Source organism: Penicillium macrosclerotiorum (genome assembly GCF_028827735.1).
Source record: "Penicillium macrosclerotiorum strain IBT 26536 chromosome Unknown utg000011l_segment0_segment0, whole genome shotgun sequence".
Lineage (NCBI taxonomy): Eukaryota > Fungi > Ascomycota > Eurotiomycetes > Eurotiales > Aspergillaceae > Penicillium > Penicillium macrosclerotiorum.
Genome location: NW_026643090.1, coordinates 100,630 through 116,103, shown reverse-complemented (window position 1 = coordinate 116,103; position 15,474 = coordinate 100,630). Strand labels below are relative to the sequence as shown.

The following is a 15,474-nucleotide window of genomic DNA, read 5'->3' as shown; positions in this document are numbered from 1 at the left end:
ACCCTCGTATTTGGAATCAATAAATTCATGCAGGGGCGTGCAGGGAGGAGTCTTCTGCATCATCACCACGCATCCATGGTCACCTTTCTACACCCCGCACTGTACATCCTTCCCTCAACCAGTTCCACGGAGATCGATCTGTCGATTGAGCAAAATTATTGAGTAACTGAAACCTATCCAGCGAATAGCGTAGCGACAACCAATGCGTGCGTCGAAATTTCTTTTTGGTTTCAAAAGGCCTTCCAAATCCACTTCCGGATTTTATGCCAAGTCTCCCTGAAAACCAAAGATCATTGCCAACACAAATCATGTACTCAGTTAATGCAATGACAGCTGGTCCCCTTCACCTACCATGCGAATGATTCTTCTAAATACTTGATAGACCGGTAACCTTGTCGCATAGCTGAAGAGGCCGCTGCACGAGCCTCATCAGCCATTCCGGAGGGTCCACAGACGAGAATAGCCAGCTTTACGCCGACAGACGAGGCATCACAAGCACGACTCATAATAAGTGACTGAATATGGGGTCTTCCAGTTTGGATAATGTACCCTAGTTCATGTAAGTCTTCGAAAGACTCGTTTTCGGGTTGAGTTGTATAGAAGGAGGCGCTAAAGTCATTCCGGCCAAGAAGAGGCTCGAGTTCTCGCTGAGCGACGTTGTGAATGAAAGCTGATTGTTTGGCAGTCCATACCAGCTCAATATCTCGTGTCCGACTTTTTTCTCCTGTTGTCTCATCTCGGCCTTTAGCACATCTCCGAAGATGGTCTTGAAGATATGGCACGGCTGATGCAATTCCTGTCCCCCCCATAATCATCAACACCGACTCATATTGCCAGAGAGGGAAGTTATGTCCGTATGGACCCTCCAAAAGAATCGTTGTATCGACCGGTGAGACTTTGGAACCCAAACATTGTCGTCGTAACTGCCCTGTCCAACCATTATATGGCCGAATCCAGAAGACCAATTTAAGGTTTAAGACTTTTATATCTTCGAATGTTTCCTCGGTCATATTTTGTGTTTCATGTCTTTGAGAGATCTCCGGAAGGAGGGGAACCCGATCAACCTCCGTGGACTGGCCATGTGCAGTGAACAGACCTGATGAAGTTCTCCTGGAAACTAACTGATATGTCCAAGAACCAACCGTGAACGGATGATTTTCCCATCCTATCAAGCGTAATGGTTGGTACAGAAAGTAATAATCGCCCGGACTAGGCCGAAGTAAATCGGTGCCAGGAGTCACTTCTAACCGAATCACGTCTGCCGCTTCATCATATGTCATCTGACTCTTTGTCACACGGATCATATTCTGACTGGAAAGTCCGACGTGAATATTGCAATACAATATTCTAACAATCCTTATTCCTCGATCAATCAACCAAACTGCAACAGAAGGCCACAGATACTTCCAATATTCGTGACCCTCGAAAACAATGGTATGACTTGGTCGGGGTTTAGCAGCCGTTATTTATGGAAAAAGGACTCGGGGGAACTCACAAGAAACAACCAATCAAGGTCAAGATGGAGAAAATAATGTGTGTTACCAAAAATAATTCGTAATTTGCGAAGCGAATGCGGTCTAGAGAGGTGACCAGCACCAAAATTATGACGACAGATGCCTAGTATCCCAGTGAGTGTCTGTATGATGGTCGTTATCCGTTGCTATTAGGCGGGGATCCTTACCAAGATTCCCCACAATACATAAACTTTCGAGATTCCCTTCCAGAATTTATTGGCTGTGATGTTAACAGTGAGTAGCTTGACTATATGGGAAATAGCCTTGACAAGATTGATCGACACTCACCTCGAATGTATATGGCAAGATAGAGAAGGGAGTGGAATACAGCTTGTAAGGTGGCTATACGGGCCACATGGCGATGGAATGTGTTGAAAGTCGCGAAACTCCACCCAGTTGCCCAAATCAAAATGTTATTACGGCCACCAAGCAGCCATAGCAAGGGGAGATTTGCAAAAGCCATGATCCCTGTTCGGTCTGCAGAATATCGTAGAATTTGACTTGTGACATCCGGCCAGCTATATGTGTCAGCGGTTTGCGGACATATCGCTTTAGCCTGGGCACGGCGGACATACTAAATATTTCCTGGGAAAGTTCGGTACCCCACGAAGCTGAGGGTGATGCTGATAATCCAGAATCCGGCCACCACAAGTGCCTCTGCTCGAGTGGAAAATGTATGACCGATGAATTTCCGTCCTTGATTGGCAAGTGGAGGAGAGATAATCAGGTGAGTCTGTACCCAATGGAAAGCATGCCTTAGCCACGGCAAAGCGATCCATGTGCAATTCAGAGGATGAATATTGGATTCTATACCATGGCCTACGTGATAACCTCTATGATTGAAGAGAATCCAACGCCATAGCCGGTATGAGATCCCTAAGACCAGTATAATGCACCAATAAGCATAACCAAAGTAACTGGTTCGACAAGCATTAGCGCATTTTTTAAACACATAATTTTCCACTGAGCCCTACCCAAATGCATGATGTGACCAATTTTCAAATTGCCACGAATCCTGGCGAGAGAAAAATTCAAGTCAGTAAAAAGCCAAGCCTTGCAACGGAGTCTGTGATTATAAGCATACTATTGTATTGAACATGAGACTGAAATAAGAGGAAGAGATCAGGATTGGTTCGTTTTCATTTTCTCCTTGATTTAGTTGTAGGTAATCAACAATGCGCATGGTACGAATCCTGTCATCGGTCAAATTCTCAGCGACGACGTCTCTCGAAAGTAGTTCGAGATGGCCAAATTCTTGGCATAAAGCTGCCAGTTGCGCTAGGCCGATTGCAAGTTCTTTCTCGTGACAGTGTATTTGTGATGCAGCATAGATGGAAGTCACTTTCAGTGAATTTTGGCATCGGGTATCCCACATCCCCCTCGCCGGTAAGCCAACAAAGGATATGTAGTTGTATGCTGAGTAGACAGCGGTTACACACCGTTCATCTTTTGGCAGTACCTCAGCCTTCGCGCTGAATGCAATGAGTGCGATGAGTAACCATTCAAAAACCCCCATCACAGGTGTTGGGCGACGGAAGGCCGGTCTGTCCAGAGAGGTGAGCGGAGCAGATGAGGAGAAATGGCAGAGTGCCGATGATCGCACCGCCTGATCTGGTTGGACCCACCGAGTGACCATAGAAAAATCTGAGAGCCGAATGATTTCGTAAGAGAACAGTATAAAATATGAAGACTGCTCAAAAAAATCTGGCTCTTTTGTAAAATAGAATATTCGCTTCCTCTAATTGCTTAGCTGAGCCTCCGACGTCGGTAGCAATGAAAAAGTCTCAAAACTGGTGGCCATCTTATCTGATTGATAATTGCCACGTGACAATGTCCCCGGGAGCGAACGGAAGGGAGTGAAGGCGCCTCATCGATTGGGAATTTATCTGGCAGTTACGGAATAGACCCTAATGTTGCAGTATTGTAGCTGCAGTATTGTAACTAGGATGGTCCAATACAACCTACGCTGGGGAGCTGAAGTAATAGTGCTTTTGATAGCATTGTATCCTATTTTGACTACTTGGTAAGGTATGTCGTCCACAATATATATTTTATAGTGTGGAAACTACGAGAAAAGAGATTAGACCTGCTGTATCGTAGTTACTACGATAACCTCCTCAGACCAAGTACTCCGAATAGCCCCCTTCCCACTCTTTTTTTTTTTAGGCAAAGTAGCCTCAAATGCGTATCTGGAACCTTCTACTTGTGCCGTGGCATGTGACGATTTGGTGGTTGATGTTGACGATCCTACCTAACTGCTTCGCCAGACTAGTGTTCGAGCCTACTAATTTGGCATGTAGGTAGTGAGTTAGCAGCTACTGTACTAATCATAGATAACCGTCGTGTTGATTACATACATTCGCTATCATCTTTTAAGAAGGCCGAACCAATCGTTGCCCGAGACTATGACAGAAAATGATACTGACTAGAGTATTTGACAGCCCGAAGGCTTCGCTCTACCTATAGCATGATCAAGTTTCGCTAAAGAAAAAAAAAACGGCATGAATTCTGGCCTTGATAAGCGATAAATCATATCCATGGATTCCGTCCGATGCTGCATCTGGATCACGATCCTCCTACACCCCGAACTTCCCGCCCTCAGGAATCGAGAGATAGGGGCAACCTTTATAGTCGCACGTATTCTGCAGGAAATCAGCAGGAAGAACAAGATTAGCGGCAAAAGGAACGAGTAGAGAAAGCCAAAAAAGGAAAATCCAAAAAAAGAAAGAAAAAGGAGCTAAAAAGGGGGCCAAAAAGGGGCTCAATGGAAAATACCTTGTAAACTTGAGTACCCCACCACTTGAAATGATCACTTGCTCCGGTGAAATATATGGCCAGGAAAATGATGACACCGGCAATTCCAACAGAAGAATCTAATGCAGAGCTGAGCACAAAATTGTACTTGCTCCACCAGCCGTGAACTCGCCTCCGAACGAGCCATCCAAAAGTCAGACCAACAATCGCCCAGCTGGCGTAGTTCATTCCTGTGGCTGGTGGAAGATAGTTCAATCCGCCAAGGAATAATGGAATATGGACCCGCTTCCAAAGAGAATTTGGATAGCGGCGGCTCAAGAGATAGACGGGTATTGGGAGAACCGCACCGATGATGAAAAAATACAGAAGTGCGTTATAACCAATGTGATTTGTGAAGTAGCGACGCGGCCCCACCGCGCCCCAAATCAAAGATGTATTGAAATGGGTGCTGGAATAAGGACAAGTGAATCCGTTGGAAGCTGCGCTTGTACAGACGCCACTAATATGATTCAAGGCCCAATTGAGGACACCTAAAGAAGAGAGTGTTCCAAAAATCATGCCCGCGCACTGCACAAGGAAGAGTTTACGTTGCGGAATCTTGAGGCAATGTCAGTACTGATAGGTGGGTGTCCTGTCAAGGCAAGCTACACGGAAGATGTCTCACATGGCAGTAGTAGGCAAGCTTCATGTCCTGTGCAAAGTACAGTCCCTTGATCGTGGTAATATATCCGAGATCAAAGAACCAAATATTTGCCAAAACTTTACCCTCAAAAACAAACCCGGCCACAATGCGACAGAGGATATCAATATTAATTTTGAGATTGGACGTCGCATAAACAATTGCCAGCTGTAAGGGTGATATGTGAGAAAAAAGAAGGAACCAGGAGTTGCTTCAAAGAAGCACGACATTCACTGACCGGAGGATAAAAGACCAGAGCCACAGCGCACGCGAGTAAAACACCGTACCATCGAAGCTCAACGTCCCAACATTCAACTGCAAAAATCGACATGAACAAGGCAAACGCACAGCCGACTAGATACCACCATACTGGAACATCATGTACTGTGGAATCATCCTTGTTATGGATCTTCGCTCTACCTGATAGAGATTCCGTCACCAGTCTAGGAACCCTTCGTGCTGCATCAGCCATCACGTGGCGATGTTCAAGAATGGTCCAAACAAGTAAGGCGCTGAGAGTGGCAAAGGATAGGCCGAACATATTTAAAGCATACGTGACTGGCATATAGACCTGGATCTTATTGAATTAGCATCTTATGTGGCGTTGACACGGTATTTTTATGTGCCTACCGGCGAGTATGCAAGATATTTTTCTACATCAAGTTTGTATCCAGTGGCGGCACTGACAACTTTGGATGCCTTGTAAGTGTTTCCGGTATTGTCATAGACTATTCTGCCCTCTTAGTCACTTGGATCCAGCGTAAGGAAGAATGATAAGATGGGCCAAAGATACGTACCTTTAGAACTTTGAAACGGAAGGTAGGCGGTGTCCCAAACGTTCATATAGTAACAAGCGACAGCCACAATCCAGATCCAGAATATGAGGGATACAAAGACATTTAAAATGGCCCACGAGGGAATAAGTAATGGTGACCCAACGTACGAAATCTGGCTCCCTGTCATCATGTAAGCTAAACGGGGCCGCAATCAAGGGAAACGCCAGAACCTACAATCAAAGGTGATAGGGATCAAACCCATGCCAGAAGTCATTCCGAACAATTGATTCACGACTGTATTCTCGGGTTTTATCCAGCATGGGAAATTAAAATAGCTCAGAGCCGGAAAGACGAAGTCAGGAAACCAGTACCAGCAGAAGGAGATGCAGCATACCATGGAAAAAAAGGCATAACGCGAAATTTTCCATGTGTTGTAGCTAGAAGTGGTCAGCTCTGATGATATTGGACTTTGCAATTAGTTCAAGAGAAATATACCTTGACTGTACTCTGTCTTGATTGATATTGTGCAAAGTTGTGGTCAGAGCCGTCACGCTCAAAACACCGGGCCAGATTAGCTCTTTCGGAACCACGACGATGGCACGGAATAGGCCAGCAAGGCAGAAACCAATAAGGAAGGTGGACAGAGTAATTAGAACCTGAAAGCCCCAACCAGCTTTGTACCCGTAGAACATCTGTTGTTCAGTTAAAACATCGGCTCCAAGGCGAACATAGATGCTAAGATTGGACATGACGTAAATCAAGACATGTTCCTGGTAACGGGATGTTTCAGTACGGGTATTTGCACAATGCAGGATGAGTTTCCTTGGAAGCTCACCTTGGTGTTGAATGGCCCGGGATTAAGATTGAAAGAAAGTCGTCCTAGAGGGACATTCCAACAAGGTACGGCTTTTTCCCATAGCCTTCCCAGCGGGTAAGCCAGCAACAAAACCACCGAGGCTGAAATTGTCAAGGAGGGACTCCGTAGTGTATAGAGGGTGTTCAATCCACTTGCGATGATGCAGAAACCTACTCCCAACACCCACATCCGGAGAGTGAGGATAGGCTCCGTAGGGTCATCCTCGGCGATTCCTACACCAGCAGCCCGAAGAACGTCGACTTGCGACTCTGTTTCAGCTGCGAGAGTGTCAGAATATCTATTTGCTAGAAGACCGATGTGTTGTCACTTGAGGGAGACTGAAAATTCTGCACGTACCACTGTCAGTGGGATCTGCCCCGGCCGTTTGGTCGATGTCCTTCTCCTGGATACCAGCCTCTTTGTTCTCTGGCATATTGGTAGGAGACTTCAGTAATGAAGAGGATGGTAAAGAGAAGATGGGGGAAGGATCAGATAAATACGCCGCATCAGATAAGATCGTTCCCGACCATATACGCATCTCATCTTGATTTCGGGGCTTGGGTCGGCTCGAATTCGTATTTGCTAGTCGAGAGTCTCATCAGCCCTATAAGGCGAAGGCGTGGGGCCACAAAGCTTCAAAAATGGGTCCACTGGAACCTGTAAGGACAGCGTTTTCATGTCTGCCTAGCCGATGAGGGGGCTTGAAGTCCTTGTTTTGTGCAAAGATCTCATTACCAGCCAAATTGGAGTGACGTCCTTATTTTTTATTTTTTATTTCTAAATTTCTTTGTTAAGCTGCCAAATTTAGGGAGAGGGGGTTGGTATTGAGATCAATGAGATTCTCCTGTTGTCAACCTGTCCATCAAGAGAGGAGAAATAAGGTCCAAACTCGCAGGAAACCCGGGAAGTGTTCAAAATTTTCACCGTGGCTATTTGCATGGATGTGAATTGAACCAGTCTCCACTTAGTGGGCCTTATACACACGGCCTTTTCCGAGTTCAGGGGCCAAACAGGAAGAGACCAAGTGACCAAAATCCATAGTGATGCCCAAGAGAGGTTTGTTCGGAGCTTGGTTTTCTGTCTTGAGAGTTGGTGAGTCGGTAGACAGCTTTCTGCGGTTACCGGAATGAATCTACCATGTTCTACTTACTGTAAATAGTGACGAAACTAGTTGGCTGTGGATCTCGCCATTGTCTGAAATATTGTTTGCCGAATCTACGAGGGTATTCATCTATTGTGCGTGAAGCTCACGGAAGATGAAAGCTAGGGACTCCATTTTCATTGTCCTTATTTGAGAAGAGAGGAGTACTAATACCATACCAAATCGTAGCCGTGGTGTTTTCTATGCAGCTGAAGGAAGAGTGAGAGTAATTTTGCAGAGTCAAACTTCACAGGTCGGCTGGAACCTGGTGTGTGGATAGCAGATCCTCTTCCTCGATAGACACCACGACTTTGATGCCCCAGCCGTTCTTGCCACCAATCCAATTCTTACGTTTTCCGACCTTGTGAATTTTCTGTATATCTCGCTCAAGTTCCTCTTTGAGGTGCGTTGGGTCATATTGGACCTTTTGGATGGCAATGGTTAGCTGGAGACCATCTTTCTTTCCATTTTTGCCAAGCCCCGTCACCCATCGGGCAGAGGGAATGATGCGTGGCTTCGACGTGTCAATAGATCCTGTTGGATACAGTTGACCTAAGATCAACCCAAATTTACCCAGGTACCGTGTCCACCACACTTCCTCGGGGGTCAGAATACCCTGCAAGTGAGATTTGAGATCCACATCGCGTGGCGGCAGTTCTCCACCGTAGCGCTCCTGGAGCATGAGAGCCAAGAGAGCCCGATGCGAATGAGGGATTCCGTGGGTCGAAGCTAGGATGCCTGTGCTCGTACTGTAGAGAGCGGCGCTAGAGGATAATTCCTTAGCCATGGAGGCATGGACATAGAGGGCATTGGCAAATGCCTGAACGAGATGGAGACTGAGAGATGAAGGAACGGATCGGCCGGCGTCGGGTCGGGGAAGAGCGGCCAACATCAGTGCCGCGATTGCCTGGGCCGATGAGGGCGCATAGCGAGCAGTTGCCACCTCCAGGGGATCCTGTTGCCGGACGACCGGTAGCATTTGACGGAACAAGACCCCTTCTCGGACGCCGCCCTGACAGAAGTGCGCCTCCCGGATCCCGTGGGGCAAAGATTCGGCGAGAACATTGACTAAGAATGCCACCGAGGGCACTTGTTTGCGCCGACGGTCGGAGACACGGAAAATTTCATGGGCCGTCCGGGCGACTTCTTCGAGGGCCTCAGTGTTCTCAAAGTCCTCCTTAGGCGCCGAGTAACCGTTGATGATTGAGATTGGATAGTTTTGACCTCGCGTCTGATGGAGGTATAGGAGAAGGTAGCCCCAGCCTCGGAAGCCGCCACCAGAGAGATATAAGGGGAACCCCCCTTGTTCGTGGGCCTTTTGCACCAGGCTGTCTGGTACTTCGATCTGATTGAAGGCAGTGCGCAAGTTCCGGGATATCTCCTCGCGAAAGCGCTCCTTCGCCTTCCGAGCCTCCTCCTTGTTCTTGCCGCGTTTCAAGTCGGCTAGTTTCTGGGTCAAAGCGGCAGCTCCGTAGGGAAAGCTTACTGACCCTCGCGGGCTGATCTGAACGTTGCCCGCATGTGAAATGATCCAAGTCATTTGCATGCTCCCTCCTCCGAGATCCAGTGCCAGTCCCTCGACGTCGGAGAAACTGCTTGCAATACCCCATGCGCCCACAATACCTTCCTCCTCTTTGCGCAGCATCTCTACCTTGATCCCCGTAGATTTCAGGATCGTGTCGGTGAAGGCCGTAGAATTCAGGGCTGTCCGGGTGGCTTCGGTAGCAATGAGGCGAATATTGGAGGCCGGTACGCCAATCTCGACGCAGATGATCTGAAATCTAATGATCGCGCTGACAACATGGTCGATGATGGACCGAGGGATAGGAATGCGATTACCGGTATGAGGATCAATCTGGGCCTCGTAGAGGGAGATATTGACACGATGAAAGTGGACAGTGGGGATCACGCGCGTAGTCGGGGCCGACAGGTCCGAGATTGAGCATCGGATACCATTGCTGCACAAGGAGAGGGGACTTGTCAATGAAGGTCCTGGGGGTTAAGAGGGATGGGTGTCCATCCCGTCAATTTATTACCTGCCCATGTCCACTACTGCATGGAGATGAGAGTTTTGGTCGGATGTCGCCGTGGTCGAGCATTTCGGGTCTGAACTAGCCCTTGAGACTGAGTGAAGGGGAATCTGGTTGCCGCCGCCCATTTTCAAATCGTCTGTTGCGATGGCCGACTCAGGCGCATTTCATCTGCGTTGCTTGTGGCGGGGGCGGGCGGTTGGAATCGCAGTGTGGGTGACATCACTCAATTGACCGTCCTCCTGACCGCTCACTGGCCGCTTTCTGCCACCGCGTCGCGGATGACTAATCTAGCATAGTGATGCCTGAGGCATATGCAGCAGACGGAATTGCCCGTTTGGGGATCGACTTGTCTCCGCTATCATAAGCAACACCCGAAACAAGAACGAGAACAAAATAAATACCAAAACTCAAGGCTGGAAAAATGATCTGTACGCCTAGAGTGCAGAAAGAGACAAAGAAAATCTGCATAAATTGCCTGCGATGTATCCCTCATACTCGTGACGCCGGGGACGAGTATCCGGCCGGAAGCCCTGGGCTGGGAAGTGCTTGTGTTGCCCATGTCGGCTTACTTTCCCTCTCCAGCGACTGGCGTTTTCGATTGAATCACCCCAAAAGAACGACGAGCTTCTACCCAGCCACACCCATCGACATTCCACATTCTACATACATCCAAGACATAATTCGCCCACCATTGGCCGAGACAAATACAGTCTCGTTTCGCCTCGTCATTTCGTCGAGACCAAGGCCATCTAGTGGTCTGATGGGCGTTTCCCTCTGACCCCAAATCGCTCGACGGAAGGAAAGACGACCTCGAGGGATCGACACCTTATCATCCGAATATACCCCATGTACTCGGTGCAGAGTCCAGCGAGAGCCCATCTCGGCTACAGAACGGAAGAAGTAGTCCATGTATGGAACGCTGCGGGCCTGTGTACTAATATTATCCGGCAATCCACCCACGGTTCAGGGATCATCTCCTGTCGCATCTGTTGCATCCCACCCCGAGCCAAGCTGTGAGACGACGATCGGTACAGCATGCAGCATCGGACTCGTCCGCCCTGACTTCGGTAGCCACTGGTTCGAATCAATTCTGGTTGCAATCTCCACACTGCAGCTTCTACTGTACTCTGCGACCCCCTCTCTTCCTCTCTCACACTTTTCCTATATGCCCGTAGCAGGGGAAACTCTGCATGTTGATCGGCAATATGGGAGAAGATGCAGCTTCCGGAGCGGGGTGTATCAGACCTTTCAGTGAACATTCAGCCTAAAAACCTATTACAAGCGACAGCTCATGCGCCACATAAAATGTAGAAGAAGAAGGGGCAAAGATGTTCAGATGATGGCCAGAGCTGTATGGGTTCAGATCCGACGAAGGGTTATCATATCGACAAACACCCTGTAATGTTACTCTACCTGCTGGCTCTCGGGGCGATTGGGCTCTCGAGCACGGTGGCCAGCTCGGCCCCTTACCACCTCCCGTCCTCGAAGGGATTCCGTATGCAACATGGATTCGAGACCGTGTTAGTACAACCATTCGGGTATGATGGCTTTCGAGTCCGGGCATGGCCCTTCCGTCCACCAACGGGGCAAGAGATTGGTTTCGTCTACGACCCGCCTCTGGAAGGACCGGAGGGAGGAGAGGCACGCGGCATGACGTTTGATACATCGTTCAATGGCAATCAATCGGAGGAACTGCGCAATGGCAATATGGTTGTCCGTACCTCGGGATGGGGTGGCAACCCGGGGGCTATCGTCTGGCGTTTTACCGTGTGGAGGGGAACGGATCAGAGACGCTCCTTACAAACGAGTATGCACCGCTCAAATCGATCAACCCACGATACTACTCTTGGAAAGGACCAGGGAGTGAATTTGCAGCCGAGTTCTCTTTTAGTACTACACCCGATGAGCAGATTTATGGCACCGGCACTCAGCAAGACCATCTGGTGAACAAAAAAGGCATGACAATCGACTTGATCAACTTCAACACACACATTCCCACCCCAGTATTTATGAGCAGCAAAGGCTATGGGTTTGTGTGGAACATGGCCTCGACCGGTCGCATGGAGTTCAGCACCTTGCGAAACCGATTCAAGACGGATGCAGCGACCGTGGTGGATTATTTGATAGTCGCGTCGAGCCCGGGGGACTATGATACCCTGCAGCAACGCCTCTCGGCGCTGACGGGTCGTGCTCCCACCCCCCGAATTGGTCACTGGGCTACATACAATCAAAACTACGATACGAGAATCAGACGGAAGTGGTGCTGTTGGCCGAGCAGTTTCACAAACGCAAGATCCCAGTTTCACTCATCGTCATTGATTATCAATCTTGGGCACACCAGGGTGACTGGAGCCTAGACACAAGCCTCTGGCCAGATGTCGCAGATATGTCCAAGAAGGTCAAGAACCTGACCAACGCGGAAATGATGGCATCCCTTTGGCCAAGGGTGGCCGACAATAGCTTGAATTACCTGGAAATGATGGCACAAGGATTTTTGTCTGCCACCCGGTCCGGGCCTGGCATAACAGACTCTTGGAACGGATCTTATATCCGGAACTATGATTCCACAAACCCTGGCGCACGCCGTTTTCTGTGGGAGACCCTGAAAAAGAACTACTTTGATAATGGCATCAGAAACTTCTGGATCGATCAGGCTGACGGAGGTGCACTCGGAGAAGCCTATGAGAACAACGGTCAAAGTGCCTATATTCAATCGCTCCCATTTGCCCTTCCAGACGTTCTCTATGCCTCTGGAACCCAACAAAGTGTTGGAAAACTTTATCCCTGGGCCCACCAGCAAGCGATCGAAGATGGTTATCGGAATGTGACGTCGACCGAGATGGGATCCCCCTGCGATCATCTTTCGCTGAGTCGTTCTGGATATATAGGCTCTCAGCGCTTTTGCAGCATGATATGGTCCGGAGACACAACTGCAGTGTGGGAGACGCTCAGTGCACAAGTAGCGAGTGGACTGTCAGCGGCTGCAACGGGCTGGGGGTGGTGGACTCTAGATGCTGGCGGATTTCAGGCTGATCCGACTGTACCATGGAGTGCTAACATTGACACACCGGAATATCGTGAGTTATACTTGCGTTGGTTGCAATGGGCAACCTTTCTGCCATTTATGCGAACCCATGGATCACGTGCGTGCAACTTCCAAGATGCCTACACCTGTGCCAATGAGCCATGGTCCTATGGTGCAGAAAACACGCCAATAATCGTCTCATATATCCACCTGCGGTACCGAATAAAAAATTACCTCCATGCGATTTTTGCCCAATTCCACCAAACCGGTCGGATGATCATGCGTCCCCTTTACATGGACTTTCAAGTGTCGGATCCCCATGTATTGGAAATGACGAGGCAAAACAGTAATGTTACCACGCAGCAATATATGTTCGGGCCACGACTGCTAGTGACTCCTGTAACTATGCCAAATTCTACTGAGTGGTCTGTCTATCTTCCACAGCCTGCGGGAAATGAAACCAACCCGTGGACATACTGGTGGACCAATGAAACCTACGCCGGGGGACAAACAGTGGTCGTGCCCGCGCCGGCCGAACACATCCCGATATTTCACCTAGGGCCAAAAAGCGATGTCTTCGATGGAACAATCTTCGCATGAACGACAGTATTCAAAATTTTAAATTCGACCTGAACCCTCTCTGCATGAAGTGCAACATTTACGGGAGCATGGCAAGTTTAATAGAAAGCATGAAGAGCAGAAAAAGTCCAAACGAATGATGGACGTCCACAGGAATATCAGGTTTAAACAGAGAAGGTGAATCATTTGATGAAATTTTTGAAAATTGATCAATCCACCAAGCCCCGGTAAATCCTTTGTATTCAAGTCATCGGAAGCTAGGTACTATCACTCAGTTAATTTAACATCCAGGTCGAGCTGCTGGCCGTGCCTGTGATCACCCCACTCGATGTTGGTTAAGCCATGGGCAGAAAGATAATCCTTCCACTCCTGATCGCCGTGATCAAGTATCTTATCGCTGTCTTGGAGAACGAACCACGCAAGGCAAGCGCCGACGATGGCAAAGCCGGATCCGATCAAAAACACAGCCTGCGTTCCATGAAGCTCATCATCTCCCCAGATGGCTAGAATGGGCTTGAAGACCTGAGTACCGATAGCTGCTCCGGCTTTGCTCCAGGCAGCCGCGAGGCCGACTCCATGACCACGAAGGGCTGTTGGGAAGCTCTCGCTTGCGGTTAAGACGACAGTGGAACCGGGGCCAATCTCACCAAGCGTAAGAAAGATGCCATATAAAACAGTGAAGAGAGGTAACTTGGTCTGAATTGGTCCCAATGCGCCACCCAAGATGAAGCCAAGAATTGCCTGAAGTATAAAGCCCAATGCCATGGTCCGTCGACGCCCAATTCGGTCAGACAGGAAACCACCAATAAATGCGCCTGGAATGTAAAAGCAATTGATCAATGTTCCCCACGCCATTGTGAGCGCTAATGATGAAGAAAGATTCACTCGGCCCACGATTGTGGAGGAAAAGAGTCCGAAGGGATAAGAAATGTAGTTGTAGCTAGTCAGGGACATTTCTGTCAGTGCACGTTTATCTTCAGAACCGCAAAGAAAATTCAAGTTATGTACACGTACATGAACCATGTCCCACACATGCCAAGAAGCGGCCTCCAGTACTTCTTGATGGCCAACCAGTAGGGAATTGTTTGTTTCCTCATTGAGCTCTTTCGATAGGCAGAGCTCATGACCATGCGATAGCGAAACCAAAATATGGAAACAGGTGCAATCGCACCCATAGCAAGCGAGACCCTCCATACAGCCTCGTAATTTCTTACTTGTTGATGGAAGCACAAGAGCAAGACGAGTGGCACTAGGGCACCAAAAGCAAACCCCAGAGACGCAGAGAGATCACCGATCATGGCGAAAATAAAGCCTCTTCGTCGACGAAAGCGTGCAGTCTCATCGGTAGCTTCAGCTGCACTGGCACCGGCCACCGGATATTCTCTTCAGGAGTCCCGTTAGCGAAGAAATTTTGCTTCCTTGATTGGAAATCGAGAGATGCAGAGAACAGACGAGAGGGAAGGAACTATTCAATAGTATACATACCCTCCAGCTCCGACACCGGCAATCCCTCGGGCAATTATCAGCATCCAGAACATCCCATCTTCTGTTAACCCGCTGGCACCAGCACTGAGAGCAATACCCAGAACCAGAATGGTCGTCGTCAAGATAGCCCCGGTTTTGCGACCCATTCTGTCTGAGATATACCCAAAAGATAGCATCCCAATGATCATGCCGACCATGAAGGCGTTTGAAAGGCGGGCGGCGACGGCGGTCGTTAGGGATTGGGGATAGATGACTTCCATTAATAACTCGATGTTTCCGATAACTGAGGCATTAAAGCCATCGGAGCCAATTGCGAGGCCGCTAAAGACTACCATCATCACCATGGAAATTGGAGAATAGCCCCGGCCAGAGCCATCGGCTAATGCATCACTGACTGCTGCATCAGAATTTGTCGCACTCAGGGCTGTTGCATGGGGAGAAGCCGGGGTCAAGGACGTTGACTGGATTCTGGGTGGCTCAATTGCCGACCTGGCCTCAGCGACCGTAGTTTCAAATATTGTACGCTCGGTCATTCCGGACGGAGTTCAAAGAGTCCAAAGACTCTGGACTAGATTATCGATGCTCGATTACAGCGCGGGACTTTATAAAGATTCCTAATTATGCAGGCGGTC

The 15,474-nt window shown here is 48.7% G+C and overlaps 5 protein-coding genes across 5 annotated transcripts; 1 reads left to right on the top strand and 4 right to left on the bottom strand.

The window, feature by feature from the left end:
- Nucleotides 1-347: 347 nt before the first annotated feature.
- On the bottom strand, nt 348-3,030 carry N7462_010993 (ferric reductase family protein; the record flags this gene model as incomplete). The annotated part of the gene is made up of 6 exons (XM_057082707.1): nt 348-1,421; nt 1,543-1,617; nt 1,843-2,032; nt 2,090-2,431; nt 2,467-2,580; nt 2,612-3,030. 6 exons carry the CDS (start codon nt 3,028-3,030, stop codon nt 348-350), a joined length of 2,214 nt encoding a protein of 737 aa, XP_056928062.1.
- Nucleotides 3,031-4,090: 1,060 nt separating this feature from the next.
- Nucleotides 4,091-7,012, bottom strand: N7462_010992 (uncharacterized protein; the record flags this gene model as incomplete). Its single annotated transcript, XM_057082706.1, has 10 exons — nt 4,091-4,156; nt 4,290-4,865; nt 4,933-5,115; nt 5,186-5,518; nt 5,578-5,675; nt 5,745-5,903; nt 5,958-6,160; nt 6,219-6,493; nt 6,559-6,884; nt 6,937-7,012. 10 exons carry the CDS (start codon nt 7,010-7,012, stop codon nt 4,091-4,093), a joined length of 2,295 nt encoding a protein of 764 aa, XP_056928061.1.
- A 955-nt stretch (nt 7,013-7,967) lies between these two features.
- Nucleotides 7,968-9,878, bottom strand: N7462_010991 (putative transcription regulator (RTG2); the record flags this gene model as incomplete). The annotated part of the gene is made up of 2 exons (XM_057082705.1): nt 7,968-9,678; nt 9,757-9,878. 2 exons carry the CDS (start codon nt 9,876-9,878, stop codon nt 7,968-7,970), a joined length of 1,833 nt encoding a protein of 610 aa, XP_056928060.1.
- Nucleotides 9,879-11,154: 1,276 nt separating this feature from the next.
- On the top strand, nt 11,155-13,378 carry N7462_010990 (uncharacterized protein; the record flags this gene model as incomplete). The annotated part of the gene is made up of 3 exons (XM_057082704.1): nt 11,155-11,560; nt 11,608-11,961; nt 12,012-13,378. The coding sequence occupies 3 exons, from the start codon at nt 11,155-11,157 to the stop codon at nt 13,376-13,378; spliced, it is 2,127 nt and encodes a 708-aa protein (XP_056928059.1).
- A 246-nt stretch (nt 13,379-13,624) lies between these two features.
- On the bottom strand, nt 13,625-15,375 carry N7462_010989 (uncharacterized protein; the record flags this gene model as incomplete). The annotated part of the gene is made up of 3 exons (XM_057082703.1): nt 13,625-14,297; nt 14,372-14,740; nt 14,843-15,375. 3 exons carry the CDS (start codon nt 15,373-15,375, stop codon nt 13,625-13,627), a joined length of 1,575 nt encoding a protein of 524 aa, XP_056928058.1.
- Nucleotides 15,376-15,474: the final 99 nt, after the last annotated feature.